Here is a 27,963-nt window from a genome sequence, read left to right as displayed (position 1 = left end):
ATGTGGCCGGGGGCGGGGGCCGGGGCCGAGGGGGTGGCGGCTGCGGCCCGGGGAGGGCCGGCATTCAGCTCCACGTTTGCAAACGCCGCTGCTCCCGGCCCGCCACGCGCGCTGCCCGAGCTCCGCGCGCCCCCGCCGTCTCCGCGCCCGGCCCCGCTCCTCTCCTCGCCGCCCCGATGGCGTCCAGCGCCCGGAGCTGGCGACCCCCGCCGCCGCCGCTGCTCCTGCTGCTGCTCTGGGTGACCGGGCAGGCGGCGCCCGTGGCCGGCCTGGGCCTGGGCTCCGACGCGGAGCTGCAGATCGAACGGCGCTTCGTGCCCGACGAGTGCCCGCGCACCGTGCGCAGCGGCGACTTCGTGCGCTACCACTACGTGGGGACCTTCCCCGACGGCCAGAAGTTCGACTCCAGGTACCGCGCCCGCGGGCTCTCTCTCCCGCTTCCCTCTCTCCGGACAGGCCTTTCCCTCCGGACGGACCTCCCCCAGCTCCGCCCCGCGGACCCGCGCTCCTCCCTCTCCCTCCTCCTGCCCCTAAGCTCCGCGACCCTCCACCCCTGCCGGCCCTCGGGCTCCCCAGGTCTTCTTATCTGGGCTGGAATCTTCGACACGACCTTGCGCAGCGAAGTTGGGGCAAGTCGCGCCCTCCCTCCCTTTGCCCGTTCATTTACACGCGCGAAACTCGTGTGAGAGCGTCACTCTGCGGGTCGACCGACCCCGAGGTCACTGTGGCTGTGCGCCTGCCACCCCCTCCCGTGCCTTCCCGCAGGCCCCTCACCGCGTCTGCGATGCTCCAGCCGATGACAGCGGCCGCTGTGCGTATGGAGGGATTACCACGGGCCGGGGGAGGGCTAAGTGCTCTCCGTAGAATGTGCTCACGTAATTCTTACAGCAATTCTCCGAGGTTGGTACTGTCCTTACCCTCATTAGGCCAGTGAAGTCTGAGGCCGTTGAGGCTAAGACACTTGTCTAAGTGGAGGCAGACTGAAACCTCGGACAATCCAAGTCCAGAGTTAACAGGCCTCTTCGGCTCCAGCTCCAGGCCCCCCCCCCCCCCCCCCCAAGGCTTTGTTACTAACAGTTCTGTTGGGGCACATCGCAGTGAATCACCCGACTAGGCAGAGAGATCTGTTGAGCGTCCGTTCTGTGCTCAGGCTGGGCAGGCTCCTTACAGGACTCCTCTTTTTAAGCCTTCTCTTACCTTCTCTGGCTTTGTTTTTTGAAATTATAGACCATGAGTGAATGTACAAAAGCTGTTTAGCGTGCTACGAGGCCCATAGCAAGTGCTCAGACATGCATGTGCTTACTATTGTTTCAATCATGTCTTTTGTTTTGGAGGTAGAATTCACATACCAAGCAATTCACTCAAAATGTACAGTTCAGTATAGTCACAGTTGTGCAAACATCACAACTATCCAATTCCAGGACATTTTTTTTTCATCACTCCAAAAAAGAAATGAAAACACATATCCACACAAAACCTTGTGCATGCATGTTCACACATCATTATTCATAATAGCCAGAAAGTACTATCAGCCCGAATGCCCATCAACTGATAAATGGGCAAACAAAATGTGGAATAACCATACAGCACTAGGAGTGGAATTGCTGGGTCCTAGGGCAACTCTATTTCACTTTTTGAGGAACCGCATTTTCCAACAGCTGACTGCGCTATTTTGCATTCCCACCAGCAGTGCATGGGGCCCTAACTGCTCCACATTCTCCGAGTGCCTATAATTGTTTTTTTAATTATAGCCACTTAGTTATTGGTGGCTGTGAAGCGGCATCTCACTGTGGTTTTAAGTGGTACTTCCCTCAGGCTAATGACGCTGGGCATCTTCTCACGTGTTTACTGACCATTTGTGTGTCTTCTCTCATTTGCTTCTTTAGTTAGAAATAGGGAAGAATGTCCTGCTTACACTGGTGTTACTTAATAATTCGCACTAGAACAAGTTGTCTGAGACTTTCTACCCTGTAGGCATGGCAACCACTTTGAGACGGTGTGGGACAGTGGAAAGAGCACAGAGGGGCTACTGTCCACTCAGCAAACTTGGATGCAGTGTCTGCCCCTGAAGGGACTGTCCCCTCCCTGCCCCTACCACGGACAGTTCAGCAATCACATAGTGAGGTAGTACAGAAAGAATAGCACACACTTCTGTTTCTCACATAGAGTTCACATGGAGTTTTTATCACCTGTCCTTACATACATGAATTCATTTAATCTCAGATGAATTCGTTTAACTTATAAGACAGCGAGGTAGATACCTCATTACCACTGAAGAAACCGAACCTCAGTAAGTTCAAGGAATTTGCTGAAGGTCCCTAGCTACCAAGTGGTGGGGTGGGGCTTTGAACCAAGGCATTTTAGTGCCAGAGCCTAAGGGCTACCATATATAAACGATGGAAGAAAAGCAAGGAGCTGTGGAAGCACACAGAAGGCTTAACCGTATGTCATGTTAGGGTGGGGTTCAGGATGGAGTCCTGGGGTTTCAGGGATGAGACCTGAGGAGGGTTACAATTTACTGGGAGATGCTGAGGGGTGAGGGTTGTAGGGAGAAGAGGGTGTGTCTGGTAAAGGGAATAGTTGAGATCTGGAGGTGGGAGCCTTGTGTTGGGGGACATTCAGTCTGTTCATTGTGGTCTGAGCTGGGAGTGGGAGCATGGGAGTGGCCGAGGGGAGAAAAGAGAGGTGAGAGGAGGCCAGAAGGGAGGGCTGGGCCAGCTTTAGAGGGATGTTGCCTGCTTGGGTATGGAGTATGGACTTTGACTAAGGACAATGGAAAGCCTTTGGAGAGTTTTCTTTCTTCTTTTTTATTGGAGAGTTTTTTTGTTTTGTTTTTTAAAATATATTTTATTGAATTTTTACAGAGGAAGGGAGAGGGATAGAGAGTTAGAAATTAGAAACATCAATGCGAGAGAAACATCAATCAGCTGCCTCCTGCATACTCCCCGCTGGGGATATGCCCGCAACCAAGGTACATGCCCTTGACCGGAATCGAACCTGGGACCCTTGAGTCCGCAGGCGGACACTGTATCCATTGAGCCAAACCGGTTAGGGCTTATTGGAGAGTTTTAATCAGGGGAATGAGGGACCAGATTTGTGTTTTATGAAGGTCCCTGTGGCTGCAGTGTGGACAGTGGAGTGGAAGGGGCAGGGCACACAGTAGGTGCTTTACTAATGTGAGGTTTTCCCTCTAGGGCCCCCTTTCCTTTGGGATTTTATGAAGTATTAGGGATGACTTTGCTATTCCTGCTCGAAGATCTTGAGGGAGGAAAAAACCTAAGGTGTTTTGGGCTTTGGCTGCTGATTCGGAGATTGTGCCCAGAGGGAAATGATGGCTGGATGGCTGTCACCCCGACCAGAGTCATAAACCTCGAAGGGCCTTTCTTTCCACAGAGCTTTCTTTCTTCCTGCATCTCTGCCTGGCGCTTGGGAACAGTTGGTGATGGTTCAGCTTATGGGCATTTGCAGTTGCCAAGAGATCCAGTCCTTCAGCCGTTGGCCACTGGCTTGGGCTTGGTTTGGTTTTATTCGGAGCCTCTGTGGGTTCGTTAATACACCCCTGTGGCTGCTGCTCCAGACCCTAGGAGAGGACCCCAGCTTTCTGCCTGCAGGTGTCCGTGGGACTCCTGCTCTCACTCTCCAGGTCTTGGAGTGCCTGGTCAGCCAGTCCTGATTCAGCTTTTAGGAGTTTTGTCATATTCCTAGCACTCCTCGTCCCCTTAGAGGGGGATGGTCTCTTCTGTTTGCTCAGATTTCCTTGGGGGACTGAAGTTTAGCAGTTCCGGTGATCTTTAGCAGGCAAACCAAGCATCTGGTCATTTCATTCACAGCCTGCAGGCCTTAGAGTCCAGACGTTCAGTAAATATTATTGTGTGCCCTGCTGGGTGGGATGCTCTGACACAGCTCCTTCTGCCCTGCCGCCTTCTACCTGCAGGCTCTGGGAGGCACAGGGCACGCACCCTTGGCCACATCCCCTTTCTATACATCAAGATTCTGTTTCTTCATTTCTAGGTCAGTTCCTGCTCATCCACTCCCTTTCCACCTTCCAAGATGTAGTTGCCATCTCTGACATCAAGGAACTCCTTTCTGGTTTTCTAATTCCCTTTTAAAAAGAGGAGCTTGAGCCCTAGCCGGTTTGGCTCAGTGGATAGAGTGTCCGCCTGCGAACTGAAGGGTCCCAGCTTCGATTCCAGTCAAGGGCACATGTCCAGGTTTCGGGCTCAATCCCCAGTAGGGGGCGTGCAGGAGGCAGCCGATCAATGATTCTCTCATCATTGATGTTTCTCTCTCTCTCTCTCTCCCTCTCCTTTTCTCTCTGAAATCAATAAAAATATATATTAAAAAAATAAAAACAAACATTTAAAATAAGAGAGAGAAGTTTGGGAGCTTGGGGAAGGAATGGTCTTTGGGGACCTGAGAGAGGGAATGTGTTCAGTTTGCCTCATGTTCTTCTCAAGGTTCATCCTCATTGCAGATTGAAACCTACACTTACCAATAGAGCCACGGAATTTGTGCTTTAAGAATTCAGCCAGGGATGGTCATTTTTCCCGAGGAACATGCTGCCAGGTGGTGTGTGCTTGTGGGTATACAGTTGAGGGAGGTGCATATGATGGTTTTACATGATGCCTCCAGTCTTAGTGGATTTTGGGCTGATAATTGTGAAGAGCATCATTGGAGAGTACCGCAGGCACCTCTCATCCCGCCCCAGCCTCCCCCCACCCCCAGCCCCCCGAGGCAGGGGAAGGTACAAGTGTCAGGGGCAGCAATGGAAGGGTCTGCAGCAGAGAATGGGCAGAGGAGAAAAACAAGCTGGTGGAGAGGAAAGGGGGTTTTGGAGGAGCTGGGTGATTTTCACTTGCCTTGCGAGGCCCACTTTCCCCGTTCCAGTGATACAGGGGGTTATATCAGCGACCTCCTTGTCATTTGGCTTTTGGTTGGGTTCAGCCAATGCGGCATCAGCAAAAGAACAGAGGGAGGGAGGTGAATAAAGATGAGATATTTATCTCCCAGGCTCCCTGTCTGTAGAGTCATAGTGGGCAGTGTCCCCAGACCTAAGGTCCCAGCTTAGCTTCTGTGGGGTGCTCTGAGCTACCCTCTCTGTCCCTGAATCCTTCAGGCCCATCTGTGACAACAGTACTCCCTACTGGTCCCCTTGGGTACTGCATCTCCCTGTCATTTCTCTGCACCCGGCACACACACACACACACACACACACACACACACACACACACTTTTTTGCGCACAGCCCCTTTTATTACACTTCCCTGGAACTGCCTCCTTTGGGTGTATCATCTGTTTCCGCAGCACTCGGCCTGGGATGTCTGCAAAAGGTGTCCGTCAGCCAGATGCTGGGACAGGTTGTGTAACGGCTCATTCCCGAGCTTCATTTTCATGACGGGCGCTGGGCTGGGCGCTGCACAGGAACGTGTGCCAGTTGTGCTGATCAGCACAAATGTGCTCAGAACAACTTTATTTTTCCAGATGGTCGGAGTTTTCAGCAGTAAATAAGACTGGCCTGCCTTGCACCGTTAGTTTCTTGAGTATGTAAATTTTCTTTTAGAAGGGTGTTTTCTGTTTTTAGCACTTCGTTTACGGGGTCATCAAGTGAAGAAATTAATACTGCGAGGCAGTAGCAGTTTTTATACATCGTCTAGGGAGGCCCTATGCCTGAAAGGTAAGAGTTGAACAGCCCTGGGTTCTAGCTTTTTTTTCCCCCACTTGGCTAACCATGTGAGTTTGGGAAATGTTTTCACCTTCACGAACCTAGGTATCCGCACCCACCTTAACATGTTGTATGAGGATCCAGTGAGGAGTATAGGGCAAAACTGAGTTTGCCTCTGTGCCTCACATCAGAAACACTCTCTAAATAGTAGTTATTATTAAACATTCTCACTAAATTTGGGAACTATAGTCCTGCCAGTGTGGCTTGGTGGTTGAGCGTCAACCTATGAACCAGGAGGTCACTGGTTCAATTCCGGTCAGGGCACATACCACCGTTGCAGGCTTAATTCCCAGTAGAGGGCATGCAGGAGGCAGCTGATCAATGTCTCTCTCTCATCATTGATGTTTCTATCTCTCCCTCTACCTTCCTCTCTGAAACCAATTTTTAAAAAAAGATTATATATATATATATATATATATATAAAAATGCATTCTTTAAAAAAATGTGAGAACTGTATTCAAGTGCTGTGGATGGAAAACATAGTTATAAAGTAGTCTTCAGCCTGTGCATTGTTGCTGTCTGTGCATGTTCTAGGCTTGGGGAGTCTTTGAAGCCTCAAGTTCTGGTCATTATTAACATAAACCCACCAGTTAGATGGTGGTTCGGGGCATGGTGGTTCCGGCCGGGCATGGCCATGGCCATGTGGAATTGAGAGCTGGCATTCGAGGGAGAGGGAGCGGCTTTTGGTCCTCCAGAGGTTGAGGGTTCAGGTGTAAAGCCGCCCAGGCTTTTGTCCTCTGGCTTGTTGGCCTGCACTTGGAATTTTGTGTTCTATTCACTGACCTTGGAGAAAGGAAGGCTATTGAATGGGCCATAAAACTGAAGACAAAGGGAAGTGGGGGTGGGGTCTGAGGAAGCTGCCCTGCCAGTGGGAGGAGGATGTGCTGTTGTCCCCAGCCTTTTTTTAGAGAAAAGGTGGAAGTCATTTACCAAATGAAGGGCAGTGTGTCCTAATGAGGTATAATCCAGCCGCTCTTAGTGTTTTATTACACAAATATTACATGATCATTTTGAAAATTAAGAGAGCATTAAAGGGAAGACAGATCACTTGTAATCTCCTACCCATAGATTATCGTTGATATTATTTTCACGTGTCGCCTTGTGGATTTTTTCAGGTGCATCTATATATGTAAATCCATAATGGGATTGTTTTATATCGTGGCTCTGTAACCTGCACTTTTCTCTTAATGAGTGTATCCTCTTTTCCAGTGAATAGAAATCTGTTTGGGGTTTTGTTTTTTTTCCCCAAATTTTTAATTGAAGTATAATTGACATATTACATATTAGTTTCAAGTGTACAACATAATGATTTCATATTTGGATGTATTGCAAAATGATCACCACAGTGTAGTTAACATCTGTCACCATACGTAGTTAGAAAAATTTTTTCTTTTGATGGGAAATCTTAAGACCTACGCTCTTAGCAGCTTACAAATATGAAATATAATATGGAAATTATTAACTATAGACCCATGCTGTACATTACATCCCCATGACAGGAGTCTGTTATTTTTAAAAGTTTTTATTGCGTTTTTAATCTGGTATTTTAAAATGGCCATACAATCTTTATTGTATGTATTTTTTTGTTTTTTGTTTTTTAATGTTTTTATTGATTTTTAGAGACAGAGGAAGGGAGGTGGATAGAGAGATAGAAACATCATCAATTGGCTGCCTCCTACACACCCCTACTGGGGGTAGATCCTGCAACCCAGGCATGCGCCCTGACCAGGAATTTAACTGTGACTTCCTTCCTGGTTTATAGGTTGTTGCTCAACCACTGAGCCACGCCGGCTGGGCTAGGATGATGTTTTTAGGTACCAGTCACACAGAAATGGAGTAAAATGGGTGCTCTCCCTCCAGGGAGCATGTCCATGCCATTCTCTCCCTCCTTTCCCCCCACAGGCATGTATTCCCCAAGCTCTAAGGGACCCCATGAGACCTGCAGCCAGGGGAGCAGTGGGCAGCGGCAGCTCATCCCGGACCCACCCCTGAACCTGTCCACACGGCCCCTTTCCTCTGACTTCCCAGCGAGCGGCCAGCCTGGGCTCTCCTGTTGCTCCTTCTGTGCCTGTCCCTGTTTCACTGCCCTAAGTGTGTTTTTCTGCAGTAAAAAAAGAAAAAGAAAAAGAAATGGAGCAAACTAATTTTAGTAGAATTGGAAGTTATTTTTCAAAATAAATTATGTATATATATGTATATACATATATATTGTATATATGGGGGGGTGGTTATACTGATGCTATCTAACTAGATTTGCTGGCAGTAGTCACAGGAATTTAAAAAATTCCAGCCCTGTATGAACAGTTCCCGTGTCAGTAACTCCGCTGCAGGCTTTTTGCTTGGCAGTGGCCTCACTCCGCCCGCGGGTACATGTTCACAGCTGGGTTTCACGAAGGGAAACGTTACTTATACTTTTCTTTCTCTCCCTCCCTTTTGGGTCGTCAGCTACGACAGAGACTCCACTTTCAACGTGTTTGTGGGGAAAGGACAGCTGATCGCAGGGATGGACCAGGCTCTGGTCGGGATGTGCGTGAACGAGAGGCGGTTTGTGAAGATCCCCCCCAAGCTCGCTTACGGCAGTGAAGGCGTTTGTAAGTTTTCGTTCCGTGTTTGTCAACACGTCTGCAGAAACAACCGAACATTTGCAGGCTGTTCAGTCAGGCCGATGGGAGAATCCTTGGAAGCTTTAGATTGTGGGGAGGAAATTAAGAAGCAGCAAACACACACACACACACACATATACACACACACACGCTCACACATACAACTAAAATTTCTCTTAGGGTCATTTCTTCTAGATGTGAAGGAAGGCGTTATTAACACAGGTGCAGTGAGTGTTACCCTGGCTGAGAGGAACATTCTGTTTTTCTGTTTTCTTTCTGTTTCATGTGGAGGACAGCCGGGCTCAGTTTGGGATTGGAGGCCGGTGTCCCCTTGAGCCCTCGACGGCAGCTCCTCAGTGTGAATTCTCTTTCATTTTCAGCTGGTGTGATCCCCCCAGACTCAGTGCTGCATTTTGACGTTCTTCTGATGGATATTTGGAATTCGGAAGATCAGGTTCAGGTTCACACTTACTTCAAGCCCCCAAGCTGCCCTCGGACCATCCAGGTGTCCGATTTCGTTAGGTATCACTACAACGGGACGTTCTTGGACGGGACACTGTTCGATTCCAGGTAAGTCCCACATCCATGCTCGTATCCATGAAATGCCCTGAGTCCCTCCATCTCGCCTGCTTTTCATACCCATGGAGGAACCAGGAAACGGACTCCTCCCAGCTTTCACCAGCATTAACTTCTTCATAGAGCCAGCGTCCACATTGTAAAATATCTTAGAAAAACTTAAGAACAGGTTTTATCTAAATTAACAGTATTTTCAGGTCTTGTTAAGTGAAGGGCCCTAAGACCAAGGAGTTCATGCATTTTTTGGTTCATTTTTTGTAGTTTCCACGGAAGAAGGAGGGGAAGGCTGCATGTATAGGAAGCTTGGAGAAGTGTGGGCAGAAGGTGCTAAGCTGGGGAAGTGAGCCTTTCCCCTCACTGTAGGTGTGTGCGGTTAGACAGAAGAACAAGCCTAATTTTGTGAATTGCTGTGGCTTAATCACAGGCTTTTTATAAATTCTAGGACGTGTGCTCTGTGATTAGGAGCAAAGATCCATATATGCTCGTCTCCCGGGATGGGGATGGGTTCATTGCTCAGCTGAGATGTGGATAACAAAAACCCTACTGAGGGGTGAGTTAGAAATGCCCTTCTTGCCGAAACCGGTTTGGCTCAGTGGATAGAGCGTTGGCCTGCGGACTGAGAGATCCCGGGTTCGATTCCGGTCAAGGGCATGTACCTGGGTTGCGGGCATATCCCCAGTGGGAGATGTGCAGGAGGCAGCTGATCGATGTTTCTCTCCCATCGATGTTTCTAACTCTCTATCTCTCTCCCTTCCTCTCTGTAAAAAATCAATAAAATATATTTAAAAAAAAAAGAAAGAAAAGAAATGCTCTTCTGGTATGGAACTTCTCCCCTTTCTCGTTGGTTTTCAGTCATAATCGCATGAAAACATATGACACCTACGTGGGAATTGGCTGGCTGATTCCTGGGATGGATAAAGGGCTGCTGGGGATGTGTGTGGGGGAAAAGCGCATCATCACCATTCCTCCTTTTTTGGCCTACGGAGAGGATGGAGACGGTAAGTCCTTCTCACTCTCACGCCACTCTCATCTGTCCTTTCTTTGTTTTTAAGATTTTTTTTATTAATTTTTTTTTTTTTAGAGAAAGAGGACGGTGGAGAGAGAGAAAGAGAGAGAGAGAAACAATAATGTGAGAGAGAAACATTGATCAGCTGCTTTCTGCATACCCCCGACCTGAGATAGAGCCCGAAACCTGAGCATGTGCCCTGACTGGGGATTGAACCAGCAACCTTTTGGTGCACAGACAACACTCAACCAACTGAGGCGTGCTGGGCAGGACTGTGCTTATTTTTATTGCAGTCATTAATGCAAGTCGCTACACGAAATCCCCCAGACCTGTTGGTCTGGACTTGCGCTGTCCAGTATGGTAGCCATTAGCTACTTGTGACTATTTGCTGGCACATGGCCGGGTGCTCCTGTCCTGGGCGGTGCAGGCGCAGCGTTTCCGTCTCTGCACAGTCGTGTGGGGCAGCCCGTGCTAGTCCAGCTCATCTGCTCTCTGATGACTGGGTGGCGGGAACCTCCACGTGTTCACGGTCATGGGCGTTCACAAGGAAGCCATCTGCCACTGCCTCATAAGCTATAACCGTGGGCGCCAACCACTGCCCAGCCTATGTTGTTCCCACCAGCGAAATGAGATTCGAACTGGACAGTCCAATCTTACCGATGCTCCCGTGGTCTCATCCTTGCCCGAGGACATTCGTTCGCATTGGCTCCCAAATTCTTTTGCCATCATCTACATGCACCCGACATACATCATAAAACTAAATGCCTAGCTAAATATGAGGAACATTACTTATTTATTTTAAAGAATTAATAATTTAAATATTCAAAAGAAAAGGTTTATTTAAAATAATAACTCTTTAAAAACTTTGTACTTTAATACTGTACTCAGCTGTCCAGGTATCACTTTGAATAGGTGAATTGTATGGGAATTATATCTCACTAAAGTTGTTAAAAAAAGACAACAAACTGTCACTTAGTACGTGATAATGCTTGAAAAATGTAAGCCCTGGGGTGACTTTTAAGGTTTTTTTTTTCTCTCTTAAATGACAAGATTCAGAAAAGTACAAAAGATGCATATCCTACTGCATACCCTCACACATGCACGCACACGCACACACACGCGTGCACACACACACGCACACGCACGCGCACACACACCCTCGGGATGGGCCACACCTGCATTCCGGAGGCTGACTCAGCAGCCTGTTTCAGCCGATTTCATCATCCCCCTGAGGGAAGGACCACGTGGCTCACTTGCCCAGGCCTCCTCTGCATGGTGAACAGTGGCGACCTCAACAGAGGGTGGTTCGTCAGTGAACTCACTTTCATCCCAAAGTACTGCACTTAGAGGTCATTACTGGTGGCTGCTGATCTTCGCAGGAAGAGCGAGTGCTCAGTAAGCTCGCCCTGTGGGTGATCATGTTGCTGATATGCAGGACTCCTCGCTGTCGGAAGATCCAGGGGAGGCAGTGCCATCCAGAGGCGAGACAGAAACCACTCGCGGACTCTTTATATTTCAGGTTGCGGGTGTCACTTTTTCTCTGACCTCAGCTAACTTTAATTTTATTTATATCTGGTTTTGGAGGCACCTAGAGGATTTAATTTTGCATATTGTCTCTGAAAAAAAACTGGCTGTGTATTCCAAAGAACAAGTCTAGGTAGGAGCAGACCCGAGCTTTGGAATTTGTGCCTTTAAATGCCTGTCATTTGCATTTCTACACAAACACGCCCACAGACGTATGTCTTGGCGTTTGCATGTGGGGGTGCCCACGTGGAGCCTTGATTTGCCAGCACAAGCGTAGACAGCATGGTCGTAGTCGTCTTTTACCTCATTCATGTCACTTTGCTCCGTTTCCTGCGGGAGTCAGGCTTCACACTGTACCTGCCGGCCACGGTGAGACACCAGGGGGAGCCGCCCAAGACGAGGAAGAACGTTTGTCAAAGAATGAGTTACACACACACACACACACACACACACACACACACACACACACGGGGTTGAGTGGCAGTCCTTGTGTCCTGATGTCATGCCCTTCCTGCATCCCGCCCCAGGGAAGGACATTCCTGGGCAGGCATCGCTGGTGTTCGATGTCGCCTTACTGGACCTGCACAACCCCAAGGACGGCATTTCCGTGGAGAACAAGGTGGTCCCTGAGAACTGCGAGCGCCGCAGCCAGAGCGGGGACTTCCTCAGGTATCACTACAACGGCACGCTGCTGGACGGCACCCTCTTTGACTCCAGGTGAGGACCGGGCCTGAATGCCCTTCAGTGCTGACTCCGAGTTAGTGTTTCCAGCTCCGACACAGGCTGCTGCTTGCTGAGCTGAAGTCCTTCAGAGGCCGGTAGAGCTGTCCCCTGGGGGCCTGGGGGACCTGAATCTGCCGGGAAAGAGGGGAGGTTCACCTTAGACGCCCACCGGCCCCCTCTGCTGTGCTCAGCTATCCAAGCGCACACTCAACTGTGGGGCCCAAGGTGGGAAGTGGCCAGAAGGGAGGTCCAGGCAGTAGGCTGGGAAGGGAACAGACTGGGTGGCAGGACACCTGGGTTCCAGTCCCTGTGCACTAGCTGTGTCGCTTTGGACAGCATTTGACCTCCCTACGCTTCAGGTTTTTACCTGTGATTGGCACCTTTCTCACAGAGATGGTTAAAGACATAAGGGAGACAAAAGCGCTTGCCAAACTTTACAAGCTTTCCTGTTACTGCGGGGACTGGCTGGGTGCGTTCGGCTGCCTTCCTGCGGTCGAAGAGGCTAATGGCCCAGCCTCTGTTGTGATTCAGAGTCGTGTTTGGTTTACAAGGCTCAGCTGCAGGTGTGCAGATGGCGGGGGCCTGCCTGTGTGAGGTGTGTCTTGCTCCTTCAAATGGCCTGTGCTGTTTGGAAACCACTCCTGTAGGGCAAACAGTGGAGGCAGTAGCCTTCGCGTTTATCTACCAGCGGTTCTCAACCTTCCTCATGCCACGACCCTTTGACACAGTTCCTCATGTGGTGGTGACCCCCAACCACAAAATTATTTTCGCTGCTACTTCATAACTGTAATTTTGCTACTGTTATGAATCGTCATGTAAATATCTGATATGCAGGATGTATTTTCATTGTTCGCGACCCACAGGTTGAGAACCACTGATAGTCAGCCAGAAACACTCAGAAGAATTGTTATATGGTTTCATTTTATTTGAATAATTCATTCTTCCTGCTCTCCTGGGGTCTCTTCTAAGTTTTTCATTTGGTTTTCTTTTCGGGGGAAAATGTAACAGTCATGACTCAAAATGAAAGCCAGGTACGCATTATGATATGTTGTACCACCAGTCCCTACTTTACTATATAAGTGAAACAATGCAAAGGTATATAATAGAACATAATAATTTCCCATCAGCCCCTTCTATTCTCACTACCAGCGTAAATATTAATAACTTTCCACAGTCCCTCTCCACTCCTATGAATGCATTCATGCTTAAATATTCAATCCATCTGGAAGTGGTTGTATTCAATGTGACAGTAAGCATCTAACTAGTTTTTTCCAGATGGTTAGCTAGTGCTTCCAACACTCCTTATTGAATAACTGTTTTTTTCCTCACTCATCAAATATCTGGCTTTTATTACGTACCAAATTCTTAAAATATACTTTTGGGTCTTTGTCTAGAATTTTTATCCTTTTCCATTGGTCTAACTCTTCCTGGGCCAGTGTCATACCTTAAACTATTTTAGCTTTCTAATTTGTATAATAGATGGTATTCTTTTTCTTTTTTCAACATTATTATTTTCTACTAAGTGATACACTGTCATAGTTCAAAATCCTCAAAGTATAAAAGTGTATACAATGAAGAATTGTTCTCCTATCCTGTCCTTGACACCCAGTGCCCCTCTTCACAGGGAAGCGGGATTATGAATTTCATCGGTCATCCATACATATACATTGAAATACATATTCCCCTATTTTAATTTTTTGCAGGAATGAGAGCTTGCTATATCCTGCACCTTCAAAACAGTATTCATTCTTTTTTAACCCTCAACCCCCAGGATATGTCTTTATTGATTTTTAGAAAGAAAGGAGGGGAGAGCCTTAGCCGGTTTGGCTCAGTGGATAGACCGTTGACCTGCAGACTGAAGGGTCCCAGGTTCGATTCCGGCCAAGGGCACATGCCTGGGTTGCAGGCTCGATCCCCAGTAGGGGGTGTGCAGGAGGCAGCCGATCAATGATTCTCATCACTGATGTTTCTATCTCTCTATCCCTCTCCCTTCCTCTCTGAAATCAATAAACATATTAAAAAAGAGAAGGGGGGAGAGAGAGAGAGAGAGAAACATAGATGTGAGAGAGACATCAATCAGCTGCCTCCCATATGCCTTCATCCTGACCAAGGGGATCGAGCTCACAACCCGGGCATATGCCCTGACCAGGAATTGAGCCAGTGAACTCTTGGTGCATGGAATGATGCTCAACCAACTGAGCCACACTGGCCAGGACTGTTATTACCATTTCTTCATGGCCCTTGGCTTGGTGGTCTCTGAGGGTGCTGAGAAGGAAGACTCGCCCAGCTCTCCCCACCTTCTCTGAGGCAGTCACCCTGGGCTGTGCTCAATGAGGGGATGGTAGGACAGACTGGCTCTTTCAGGACAGGCTTTCTGCCCATCTGCCCCAGGTGGGGGTGGAAAACGGGTGCAGATCCCTGTGGTTCAGAGTTGGGTAGTAGACGTGGCAGATGAAATTTTATGATTTTATTCTGGAATCATCGGGCTGCGAGAAATTGCTTCTTGTTCTCACCAAACTCATGATTCTTGACCTCAGTTGGCAATTCACCCAGAGCCTGGATCTCCGCTGAGCGGAATGCTTGGGCCGCCTGCCAGTGGCACTTGGGAAACCCAAGTCCTCGCCAGACGGCAGCGCGGTGAGCGGGGACACGGCAGGGAGAATTCGCCCGGCGGTGGTGGAGACTGCCGAGTCCAGTTGCTCTCGGTGTTCACGTCCCACCTGTGCAGAGGTTCTCCTTAGAAGCTGGACATTGTCCTTGGACGCTTGCGGAGCTTCCGATAAGGGCTCCCTTGATGCTTTTTTCATTAGCCCGACGTGGTTGCCAAGCGTCCGTCTCAGTTACGTTAGCTGCATTCCTGTGGTTGCTCCTTGTTACTGTGTCCCATTCATAAGGTGACCAGAAGGCTGGAGGGCTTGTGTCTGAGGTGCCCCTATCAACAGGGCAGCCTGGACGCTGGGTGTGGACAGAGGAGCCTTTTCCTGGCTGTGTCCTCCGATTCTAAGGTTCACTGTATTTGCCCAGCTGGTTTAGCTCACCCTGCCACGCCCCAGGATGTTGCTGGTTCAATTCCCTGTCAGGCACATGCCTGGGTTGGGGGCTCGATCTCCAGGCAGCCATCCATGCTTCTCTCTCATCGATGTTTCTCTCTCTCTCTCCCTCTCCCTCTCCCTCTCCCTCTCCCTCTCCCTTTCATTCTCAGAAATCAATAAAACCATACATATTTTTACAATAAGGTCACAGTCTTCGGGGACTGGCGGCCTCTGTCTCCTGCTGCCTCGCCGTGCTGACGGATGTCACAGCTGTGGTGTCCCTTGTGAGGAACTCTGTGTGTTCTTTTCTAGCTACTCACGGAACCGCACCTTCGACACGTACATCGGGCAGGGCTACGTGATTGCTGGGATGGATGAAGGTCTACTGGGTGTTTGCATCGGAGAGAAGCGGAGGATCGTGGTCCCCCCTCACCTGGGGTACGGGGAGGATGGGAGAGGTGAGTGCGGCTGCCTGCAGGGCGTTCCAAGCAACCCGGCCTTCATGAGCACAATGTCGAAACTGAAGTGCAGCTAGAACTGAAGGCCCCAACAGCTTTCCCTTCTGGAGCTGCCCTGCTGTGTCCCCTGGTCTGCCCTGCCCACCGATTGGCCTTTTCCTTTGGAAGAACCGTAAAGCGACTCCAGAGTGGAAGAACTATGTAGTGAGCGCCCGTTCGTTTCCCCAGTTGTAACATCTTGCTATGTTTATTTTCTCTCTGTCTATAAATTACGTTTTTTTGTTGTTGTTAAGCCATTTGAGAGTAAATGGCGGAACACGTTTTGCTTTTTCACAGCTTTATTTGAGGTATAATTTATATGCCATAAAGTTCACCATTTTAAGGATCCAGTTCAGTGACTTTTAGTAACTGTAGTGAGTTGTGCAACCATCACGCTGATCCAGTTTTAGAACAGTTTTGTCCCTCTCATCGTAAACTCCCTCCTAAAAAGGCCACAAAGAGTACATGTTGACTCTCGAAAAAGAAAATACAGATCAAGACAACAAAAACCTCCCATAATCCCCCCACCCAGGAATGAACGTTGTAGTGTGGCAAGCAGAAGAGTGGCCCCAAAAGACGCCACGCCCGGTCCCCAGGACCTGTGAAGGTTACTTTCATGGCAAAACGGTCTTTGCAGATGCGACTAAGGGAAAGATCTTGAGATGGGCGATCACCCTGGGCCATCCAGGCAGCCTTGATGTACTTACAAGAGCCTTTGTGCCTGGCCAGCGTGGCTCAGTTGAGCGTCAGCCTGTGAACCAGCAGGTCCCACTTGGACTCCCCTGGTTGCGGGCTTGGTCTCCAGTGGGGGACATGCAGGAAGCAGCCAATCAATGATTCTTTCTCATCATTGATGTTTCTCTCTCTCCCTCTCCCTTTCTTTCTGAAGTCAATAAAAAAAAATATATTTTTTAAGAAAAGAGTCTTTGTAAGAGGAAAGCAGAAGATCAGAAAGAGAAGAAAACGCTAAGCTGCTGACTTAGAAGATGGAAGAAGGGGCCATAAGGCAGGGAATGGCCGTGACCTTGAGAGGCTGGGAAAGGCAAGGACATTAAGTCACCAAGTTTGTAGTAATTTGTTATAGCAGCAATAGGAAACTAATACGACCAAGAAGTGAATACTCCTCTATGCTTTTTAAAAATGGAATTTATTGGGGTGACGTTGGTTAATAAAATTGTATGGGTTTCAGCTGTACAGTTCTATAATACATCAACTGTATATTGTATTGTGTGTCCACCACCCCCGGTTACTCTTCTATATTTTTTAGTCTATGTGAATCTATGTAGATAAAAGGAAACACACATCCACCTACACAAATACTGACTAAAATGGGATCATCTGTTCATATAACTTTGTCATTTCTCTTTCTGTCTAATTTGTTGTGAAAATTCTCTATATCAACAAGTATTTTTAATGGCTGCATAGTATTCCAAGCCATATTTCCCTTCTTAATTATGTTTTTTTCCCCCTCATATACCATTTTTTGCTAGCTTGCTTAGGAATAGTTGATGTGACATTTATTCTGATTTTATTTTATTTTTGCTGATGGGGTTCTGGCTGGCGTGGCAGGCTGTATATATTTATGATATTACCCTTTCCTGACTATTACTGTGCCTACGGGTCTTTGGAATTTTCCCAGGAGGGCACGTCCAGAATATCTAAGAAACCTCAGGTTGGTTGTTCCTTCCCGACGTAAATTTTCCATTTATGCAGCCACCACAGGTCACGGCTTGAGCCACATGGAACAGGCCTTGCTTATTTGCCTTGTGTCTCGATGCCTGTTGTTTTGTGTCATGTGAACTTCTACCTGTAGCCAAAGGCGTGCAGAAATAGAAAACTACTCTGAGTGTTTACGTCCCTGTAATTAGGGCCTCAGGACTGTCCTTCCTTTCTCTAAAGAGAAGTATTGACGGGGAGACATTTGCTTAAACGATTTTTCTCCTTCTGGCTTTCTGTCAGAGAATTAGATAAGGTTCTGGGATGCATCGAAGGCTCATAAATTTTCTGGGCCTGAGGCTGCTGCATCCGAAGTTGCTGTGGGGGCGCGGCGCCCTGACCCGTGACACCCCAGGTGATTTTGTGCCGGGGAGGGGGAGTCTTGGGGGAGTCAGGGGTCCACCTCTGTCCTCTTTTGATTGGCACCTAATGCTCATCCCTGAGGGACTGACCCCTGAGGGTGTCAGGACACAGACAAAGTGTGTGGTTTCCTCACCACCTACTTTTGTGAATGAAAACGTTATTCAGAGGCCTGTTTTCACAGTGGAGATAACGGAAGATAAAATCTTATGAGTGGTTTTGTGCGGAAGAAGCAAACGGTGCGCAGGGAGGCTCTCGGGGGCGTCGGCCGTGCTGCAGCAGGAGCACACGGTGCGGGCAGTGCGGGCCCGGCTTCCCCAGGAACTTGCCCTTGGTCCTCTTTCTCCTGCGCAGCTGATTTTCTCATCTCACTTCTTGCCTCTGGGCGGAGCGGGCGAGCCTTCACGTGGCTGAGCTGTGGCCTGGTCTGTGCCGAGCTCAGCCAGGCATCTTTCCAGTGGAGCGATGCCCCAGGGCAGGAGCTCATCATCTGGAACTGACAGTCCCAACTGTGCTCCCAGCTGGCTCCGACCTGGAGGGCAAATCCGTGCCTCAGTTTCCCCATGTGTAACGTGAGGGTCGGGTTACTTCTAAGGGCCATTCCAGCTTCCTTCTCCCAGGGTTCTCTAGGGTTTCATACCTGAGTCCCGTGCCCCTCATGGATGCGGGTGAGGGTTGAGGGCATCCTTGGTGTTGTTGGGGGGCGGCGGGTTGGGGGCGCTTGGAGGGTTTCCTCATTCATTTCCCGGGTCTGTCCTTTAGGGAATATCCCTGGCTCGGCCGTCCTGGTGTTTGACATCCACGTGATCGACTTCCACAACCCTTCGGACTCCATCAGCGTCACGTCCCACTACAAGCCCCCCGACTGCTCGGTGCTGAGTAAGAAGGGGGATTACCTCAAGTACCACTACAACGCCTCGCTTCTGGATGGGACCCTGCTGGACTCCACGTGAGGGCCCCGGGGATCGGAGGGAGGGGGTGCGGGCGGCTGGAGGATTCTCCTTTTCTTCTCATCAGATCCTGGCCGAGGACTGTCATCTCCATAGACACCCCCCCCCCGCCCCCGCCCCCCGCGTAGCTCAAGCCCATATCACTGCTCTGATGTGTCCTCATGGCCTCCCCCTGCTCCTGTGACGTCTTTCTGAAAAACAGATCTCGTCTTTAACTGCTGCCTTTAAACATGAGCCCGCAGATGGAAGCCAGGCTCCGGAGCCTGACACGCCAGGCCGGTCTGTCCGCTCTGTCTGCCTCATCCGTCTTGTCTTCTGCTGGGGCCCGGCTTCCGCCTCCCGGGCGCCCTGGGCAGTGGGGCTGGAGGCGCATTGCAGGTCCTTTCCTTCTGGTCGGCTTCTGCCCTTTTCTCCAACTGCCCTCATTTCTTTTTTTCTTTTTTAATATATTTTTATTGATTTCAGAGAGGAAGGGAGAGGAAGAGAGAGATAGAAACATCAATGATGAGAAAGAATCATTGATCGGCTGCCTCCTGCACGCCCCCTACTGGGGGTCGAGCCCGTAACCTGGGCATGTGCCCTTGACCAGAATCGAACATGGGATTCTTTGGTCCGCAGGCCGACACTCTATCCACTGAGCCAAACCAGCTAGGGCTGTCCTCATTTCTTAGGGAGAATCAGCTGCCCCCACTTCCGGAGTCTCATAACGGTGTTACGCATTCCCTGCCTTTTAGTTTAGTTTCTGCCTCCGTGGCTGGTCTGAATGCCCCACGGACACCAAGGTGCTTGTTCGTGTTTTCACTCCTTCCGTAGCCCAGAGCGTAGCTGGAAGGGGGCATTCTGTGAAGGGTAAGTGATTGAGATGTTGCTGGAAACATATCAAGGGAATCAACAGTATAAACTGGTGTCAGGGAGGCTCAAGGAGCTTTGCTTCTGATGCATCGAATGTTCAGATGCGTCTGTAAGTTAATCCAATATTCGCTTCAGGAAAGAGACATTTTCAGTCTTTTTTTAAAAAATATGTTTTTATTGATTTAAGAGAGAGAGAAAAGGAGAGGGGAGGGAGAGAGAGAGAGAGGGAGGGAGAGAGGGAGAGAACGAGCAATCTGCTGCCTCCTGCACCCCTCTACTGGGGCTCGAGCCTGAAAATGGGCATGTGCCCTGACTGGGAATCGAACCCGGAACCTCTGTGCACAGGACGACGCTCAACCAGCTGAGCCGCACTGGCCAGGGCCAGCCTCGCTTCATGTCTAAGTGCATCCGTGTTTGCACTGAGCCTGGCTTAGCTGCCGTTTGATCTTGGGGAGAAGGAAGGGCTTCATGTAAGTGTTTGTGCTGCACTTCTTGTGGACGGGGAGGGTCTTCTCCTCCCCCCAGTACCTCTGCCTTCTGGCTTCCGGGGACAGTGTGGCCGGGGGAGCCAGGCCAGGAGGGCGAGCCTGAGGGACAGACCGTCCAGACCATTCTCTCTGCTGCTGTGAGGTCCTGTGTCCTGATGCAGTTAGCCTACATGATCGCATCCAAAATGTGTTGATTAGAAGCATCATTGGAGGAAACTCTAAGGAAGTAAAAAATGCTTCCCTAAGGGAATGACACGCTGCCCATTGTAGCATGTATCCCCGTTACAGAGATGCTAAAATGTGGGGGGAAAAAGGGGGGGAGGCATTATGGAGTCAATGAAACAGGCACTAGCTTCCGCAGCGAAGGCTGACATGTAGCCGACTGAAAACACACCTCCTGGCACTGGGGTTAGAAGCCTGCGGATGGTGGGGAGGGAGCGTGGCCTGTGGTTTGGGGATGAAGTGAGCTTAGGCCTGTGAGCACGCTCCGTGAGGTTAGAACCGGCTCCATGGCCAGTGGCGTGCTGTCACCGCTCTTGCTAACGTTCACATTTTTGCTGGTGCCCCTCCGGCCCTGGGAGGGGGAGCTGAGGGTAGGAAATGGGCAAAGAGATTCCGTGCCCGTGGGTTCAGGACAAACTTCTCCCGTGGGGAGGGAGAGCCAGCTTCCAGCCATCTGAGGTGTGTTGGGTGGGTTCACAACCATCTGGAGGCCACGTGAGGCTCCTTCCTCTGATCAGACTCCGCTTTTTACCAGGGGCCTTTGTGTTATGTGTAAACCCACACCGAAGGGCGGCATCCTTGCTGGGCTCTCAGGGGTGTATGTTTCAGAATGAAGGGATGAAAGGAAGTGGCATCTACCCAATGAGTGTGGGATTTGGGGGGGGGGGGGGTGGCTTCTGGAAGGTGGGGCCTGGTCCCGCCTCGCCCTGGGAGCGCTGCAAACAGGAGGCAGTGAGTAGGCTGTCGAGGGGCCGGAGGGGAATGTGGGTGGGGAGCGGCGAGGGTGGCTGCAGGCAGGAGGCAGGAAGTATTTAGAAGCTGGGAAGGCACCGAAGGAATGAGGAGAATGTCAGAGAAAAACTGGCGGAAAAGAAAGAAGGAAACAAATAAAAAGATGACCCAAGGAGAAAGAACGGACGGAGCTTGCAGACATGAGCATGAAAGCACGGTGCTTGCTGCGAGGGTTCATCCTGCGAGCTCACGCTGGCCTCACAGAGGGAGGCGGACTCGCTGTGTGATGACTCAATGAGCTCTTGCATGGTCCCTGAGACCTCGAAGCCCCGTGGTCCCCTGGGCGGGCCCCGCCGGTCCCTGGAGAAGAGCCGTAAGAAGGCGCCTCTGTGCTGCTGACAATGGAGGGATTGTGTGGGGCGGACGGGCGCCCCTCCCGCAGGCCCCGGCCAGGGCTGCCTGTGCCAGTGGCTGACTTCTGCTTCGTCCCAGGTAGGACGAATGCAAACCCTGCTTTGGTTTCCTGGCCCCAGAGAACCAGCCGGGCCCTGGGAACCAGCTGGAGGTGGGAAAGAGCCTGCAGGGGAGGCTGGGAACCCGGGAAGGGGATGGGACCCAAAGGGACAGACCCTCCCATGTTGTCACCAGCTGGTGAGGGGCTCCAAAGGGCCTCTAAGGTACTGGGGGGGGGGGGAGCTCTTCTTGGCATTGAAGCACATCCCCCCTGTTTGCCCTGAGGAGGCGATAGGGTTGCCATCGGTTTGGAAATACCTTTATTTTCAGTAGTGATGGAGGTGAGAGAGCCGGCTTTCATTTGTCTGGATTACCCAGGGACCATGGGTATGACAGGTAATTGAAACCATGGCCCAGCTCTGGCCTGTGTGGCTCAGTTGGTTGGGCGTCATCCATGCACTGGATGGTTGCTGGTTCAATTCCCAGTCAGGGCGCATGCCCGGGGTGCGGCCTTGATCCCCTGGTAGGGGGCATGCAGGACGCAGCGATCAATGGTTTCCTCTCACATCCATATTTTCTCTCCTCTTCTCCCTTTCTCACTCTGAAAATCAATAAAAATATATTTAAAAACAAAACCAAAAAAACCATGGCCCAAATTAAACTCATAGTTATTTTTCTGGAGTCAAAGAGGGTTACAGACCCAAGACCCTCAAGGCCATTTGTTTATTGAGTGCTTTATGCGTCCTCTCCACTGTGCCAAGCATAAGATACTGTCTCCGATTGAGGACATCCCTGTGCGACAGCCATTACTACCTCCACCTCCTAGAGGAGGAACTGAGATCACACTTCCCAGGGTCAAGTTCAGTGGCCAAACCAGGATTCGCACTCAGGCCTTGCTGAATCTGCAAGGCAGGGCTTTCACTACGTTATCTATTTTTAATATTCCCTTGGAAATTTCTGACTAGAACATCGACCGAACCTTAAATATTGTAAGAGCCGTGGAATTGCCACCCTGGAGAATTGCCACCACGATGCCCCATCACGCTGAGGATTTTCGTGTGCTTTTCCTAAACCGGCTCCTCCTCCTGCGTAGCTCCGTCATGCACCCACGCCAGGAAGGTGACACTGATAGACCACCACCTTTCACTTTCAGGCCCCATGAAGTTCGCTGAATGTTCCCCTAAGGCCTTTAATAGCCAAAGGGCCCCATTCCAAGATGTTCTAACCCTGAACACTTCCTCAGCCCTCCTCTGATTTCCATCTGGACGCTTTTGAAGATGATATAGGTGTTTTATTTGTGTCTGTTTATTTTTGCGAAGTGCCCCTCCATGTGGGTTGTCTGTTTCCTCGTGACCAGACGGGGATCTGTGCCGTTGGCAGTGATGAGATGTGCCACGGACACTCAAGTGCCAATGGTTGGTGACCTAACCCGGGACGCTTCTGTTTCGTTTCCAGGTGGAATTTAGGCAAAACGTATAATATTGTCCTGGGGTCTGGACAAGTGGTGCTGGGAATGGACATGGGGCTCCGGGAGATGTGCGTCGGGGAGAAGCGGACAGTGATCATCCCGCCACACCTGGGCTACGGAGAGGCTGGCGTGGGTAAGTGGCACGTTTTTGTTGTTTATTTCAGATTAAAAAAAATTTTTTTAATATAATTTTGTTGATTTCAGAGAGAGAAACATCTATCGATTGCCTCCAGTACCCACCCCAACCAAGGATTGAACCCACAACCTGCGTATGTGCCCTGACAGGGAATGGAACGGGGAACCTTTCGGTACATGGGATGGCACTCCACCAACTGAGCCCCCCTGGCCGGGGCTCCCTTCACCTTTTACACCTTGTACCCCAGCCCTGCTCCTCCCATTTTGAACCCAAAGAATCTTGGATTTTTTTAAAAAGCATTTGGCATTTTTGTGTGAAGACCCCCATGGATTCAGAGTTGACGCCAGGCGAATGCCCATGTCCTCTTGAGAAAGCCGGGGCCATGCTGTAGATGCAGTTCTTGAGTTCGTGTTTGCCGTCATCTTGGACCACGTATGAAGGCATACCTCGTTATCCTCACAGCTCTGAATCAGTGGGAGATCTACTCAGCTCTCCCACTGTGGCCTCTTCTAGAGCCTTTGAATCACCAAGACACACAGTAAGAAGTGTGTTTTATCTCCTAACCTGTGTTACATGTAAATATACAATCTATATTTATACATATAGACATGTACATTTAGGTTTATCTGTAACAGGGAAACTCAAGCTTCATGGAATGATACTTACCCTTCCCACGTGCAAGGTACCCTAATTGTTTTATTCTGTTCATTTATTAAAAAAAAAAAATGCTGGCCCGGCCAGCGTGGCTCAGTGGTTGAGTGTTGACCTATGAACCGTCACAGTTCAATTCCCAGAAAGAGCATATGCCTGGGTTGCAGGCTCCATCCCCAGTGTGGGGCGTGCAGGAGGCACCAGATCAATGATTCTCTCTCACCATTGATGTTTCATCTCTCTCTCCCTCTCCCTTCCTCTCTGAAATCAATAAAAATATATTAAAAAAAAAAAAAAGGCTGGTCACACCCTCTACGCCAGCAGTTCTCAACCTGTGGGTCGCGACCCCTTTGGGGGTCGTCTAGGACCGTTGGAAAACACATATATAATTACATATTGTTTTTGTGATGAATCACTATGCTTTAATTATGTTCAATTTGTAACAATGAAAATACATCCTGCATATCAGATATTTACATTGCGATTCATAACAGTAACAAAATTACAGTTATGAAGTAGCAACGAAAATAATTTTATGGTTGGGGGTCACCACAACATGAGGAACTGTATTAAAGGGTCGCGGCATTAGGAAGGTTGAGAACCACTGCTCTAAGCTGACTTGGTGACTCACTAGCAGTCACTGCCTACCAATGGGAAAACCATGTGCTGATGCTGAACTTCCTTGTTTCCCAAGAACTGCCTGCCCGCCGTGAGGTGGCTGGAGGCCAGGGTGGGGCGGCGGGCGGCTGAGGGTCTGTCCACTGCCCCATGGCGCTAACCCTCCCCTCCCTGTCGCTGAGGCAGACGGAGAAGTGCCAGGCAGTGCCGTGCTGGTGTTTGACATCGAGCTGCTGGAGCTGGTGGCCGGCCTGCCGGAGGGGTACATGTTCATATGGAACGACGAGGTGTCATCCAACCTCTTCGAAGAAATCGACAAGGACGGCAACGGAGAAGTCCTCCTGGAAGAGGTAACTGACCTTTGCAGGCAGGTGGGACCAGAGGAGCTCAGGGAGCCGTCCTGGGCCCGGGAGCCTTCCCAGCGTGGGGAGGACACCTGTGTTCATCTCTGTGCTGGTGAGACCCTCCACACACAAGCACCAAGCGCTCTCACACGCATGCTCTAATCCAGTGGTTCTCAACCTTCTGGCCCTTTAAATACAGTTCCTCATGTTGTGACCCAACCATAACATTATTTTCGTGGCTACTTCATAACTGTCATGTTGCTACTGTTATGAATTGTCATGTAAATGTCTGATATGCAGGATGGTCTTAGGCGACCCCTGTGAAAGGGTCGTTCGACTGCCAAAGGGGTCACGGCCCACAGGTTGAGAACCGCTGCTCTAATCGAAGCTCTTTGCAGAAACTGAGCTACAGGGACTGACTCCAGGGTCTCGGCTCTGGGTCAGGTCCAGTTCCCGGGCACTCGCTGCATGCCTGGCATGCTGTTTTCCCATCTGTTACCTTGCTTGGCCCTTACGACAGCCATGGAATCGTCCCTAGTTTTCAGAGGAAGCAGCTGTGCACAGAGAAGGTCGATGACTTGCCCAGGGTCACCCAGCTCCCCCGTGGTGGGAGCCAGGACCCACAGCCCTGTTTGAGCATCTAGTGCTGTGCCTCCTGTAGCGGACCCCCTGGTGGAGCTGGGTAGTAGAGTCCTCTGTCCGTCACAGCCCTGCTGACGTCCATCCCACCTGCCCCACGCCTGCTCGTGCAGGGACATCGCCCCAGCTTCTCCCCTTTCTCTCACGCCGGCAGCATCTCCCGGCGACTGGCTTGCTCACAGTAGCACTGCACCTGGTCTTGCCAGGGGACCGGTGCCTTTCCTATGGCCGAGCCCAGTGGTCGGTCCTCACTCTCTTACCTCGACACAGCTGACTCCTTCGCACGCCACCTTCTTCCCCCGCCTTCCAGAACCCCTCACCTGCTTGGTGTTCCTTCCGCCTCACTGGTGGCTCCTCAGGAGTCTTTCCTCTGATCTGATGCACAAGTCGGATCACGGCCCGCTTCGACTCAGACCCCTGCAGAACCCCCTATTTCAGAGTCCTTTCCACAGCCTGCTCGCTGTGGCCTCTCCACCTCCTCTCCCCAGGCTGGTCTGTGAACACCTGGCAGGCACCCACCCACCTTCACACCCGCTCTCCTCTCTGCCCCAGAAGGCACTTGCCCCGGACAACTGGCACCTCCGCTTGCTTCCTTCAAGCCTCTGCGCAAGTCTCCCTTTGTCCCTGCCTCGGACCCTGACCCCGAATTCATACTTTGACCCCCTTGCCCACTGGGACTTCCGATCTTCCTTACTTGGCTCTACTTGTTTGTTTTTCTAGAGCATTTCCCTTTCTTACTTAATACGGAGCTTATTTTTTATGCTCATTTTTAATTGTGCGTCTTTCCTATACTGGAGTTACAGATGCAGGAAGTTTTGTTTGTGTGTTGATGTAGCTCTAGGACACAGTAGACGATACATTTTTCTTGTGTGAATGCATGAGTGTGGGCAGCAGTGTTCTCCGGGGCTGGGTGGTCAGGGGCCCGTCTTTGTGAAGAACGAAGGGCTGATTTCGGGGGAGGGGGAGCTCCAGCAGCCACTGGGGTCGCCCGCCTGGAACCTAAGGGCTGCTGGAATCACTCAGTCGGCGGGTTCTAACCCGCATCTGGAGGGGAAAACCCAGGTTGCGTAGCTCAGAGGATTTCCTGTTCTGCCAGCTCTGATGCAAACCCCATTCTGTTTGGGCCTGAGCCTGTCCCTCCCCTTTCCAGTTCTCGGAGTACATTCATGCCCAGGTGGCTTCCGGCAAAGGGAAGCTCGCTCCCGGCTTTGATGCTGAGATGATTGTGAAGAATATGTTCACCAACCAGGACCGCAACGCAGACGGCAAGGTCACGGCCGAGGAGTTCAAGCTCAAAGACCAGGAGGCCACGCACGATGAACTCTGAGCCCGAGGAGCCCCGTGTGTGACACCAAGCCCCGTGGCCGCGGAGCGTGCCGGGAGGGCGCCAGGCTCTCTCGGAAGGTGAATTGTCAGCAAGTGCAGGTGGCCACACATCAAGGCTGGGTCGATACACACGTGAGAATTTTAGACCGAACGCCAGGGTGTTAGACTGAATCGGTGCGAGGGGCCTTCGCACGGGCTGTGTGGGATACGGAAAAGGCGGTGCTGCCAACATGTTCTGTGGGCCTTCCGGGTAGTTTTGATATTAAGGGAAAATAGAGTCGTATAGAAGTTGTTATAACCATCCTGCAGGGAACAGAAGAAAAAAATCCAGGGTATCTGTGTAAAGAGGATTAAGACAAATTTTTTTTTAACTTGCTGGTGTTTTATAAGCGTTGTCCAGACGGGCAGGAAAAGCGAAGGGCATGCCCAGTGGGGTTCCCAGAAAGCCCCCGAAAGCTTCTCAGCGGCCTGTACAGTACCTTCTGATTGGCCTAGCCTCCACCTCCTCCTCCTCTTCCACACACACACACACACACACACACACACACACACACACACACACACACACACATGCTTTTCTACTTAATCGCCCCATGCCCTTGTGGTCCTCCGATTGGTTGGGTAGCTTGGAGGTGAAAAACGGGACCACACAAAAGGCATGGAGGCCCACGGGTAGAGAACGTGACTGCGTCTGCCACGCGAGAGCACCTGCTTCACCGTCTCAGCCCCGTCACTGCCCCGTCGCGCCCTGAGTCCTTTGATCAGATAGATGCGTGCAGGGCCGGAGGCCAGGCCGAGCTGCAGAGCGCCTCCCTGTGGCCCAGGTGGCCATGTCTTCCCAGCCGATGAGCATAAACAAGGGGACAGGCTGCTCCTCTGCCTCCTGGAGCGGGAGGGCCCTGCTCTGCGTAACAGGACCCTCCCCGCCCCCGGGGCCCGTCCCCACGTTGTGCAGTGAACACCTTGCTGCCTTATCTCCTCTGTTCCCCACCGGTGATGGCACCGCCTCCCCTCCCTGAAGTGACCTGCGCTTTTCCTTCTGAAATGGCTTTCTGTTACTAATTTAAACTGTTTTGTACTGATGTAGCTCTGAGGTAGTCCATGGAAACGCCATGCACTCATTCAACTGAATGTTGGGAAACCCATCTTTTCGTATATAAAACGTTGAATTCTCTCACCAGGCTTTGTGGTGTTTTCTTGGAAGGCGGAGAGGACCCGTGGGAATATACCGTGCAGTCAGAATCCCCCGGACCAGGACTCGCAGGACCTCGCTGTGCTGACTTGGGAGAGAGTTAGAGGGTGTAGGCCAGGGGTGGGCAAACTTT

General features: G+C 50.6%; 1 protein-coding gene across 1 annotated transcript; it reads left to right on the top strand.

Annotated features, from left to right (window-relative positions):
- Positions 1-27,815, top strand: FKBP9 (FKBP prolyl isomerase 9). Its single transcript, XM_036327369.1, is given in 12 exon segments — positions 1-105; positions 107-157; positions 159-409; positions 8,168-8,313; positions 8,706-8,895; positions 9,754-9,899; positions 11,959-12,148; positions 15,499-15,644; positions 18,522-18,708; positions 22,912-23,057; positions 24,516-24,679; positions 26,463-27,815. Coding segments are annotated over 12 exon segments (1,899 nt in total). The 3' UTR covers positions 26,640-27,815.
- The last annotated feature ends 148 nt before the right edge of the window (positions 27,816-27,963 follow it).

The sequence above is a fragment of the Myotis myotis genome, unplaced genomic scaffold, assembly GCF_014108235.1.
Source record: "Myotis myotis isolate mMyoMyo1 unplaced genomic scaffold, mMyoMyo1.p scaffold_m19_p_11, whole genome shotgun sequence".
Taxonomy (NCBI): Eukaryota; Metazoa; Chordata; class Mammalia; order Chiroptera; family Vespertilionidae; genus Myotis; species Myotis myotis.
The sequence above is the reverse complement of the archived record's forward strand: the minus strand, read 5'-3'. Positions and strand labels throughout refer to the sequence as shown.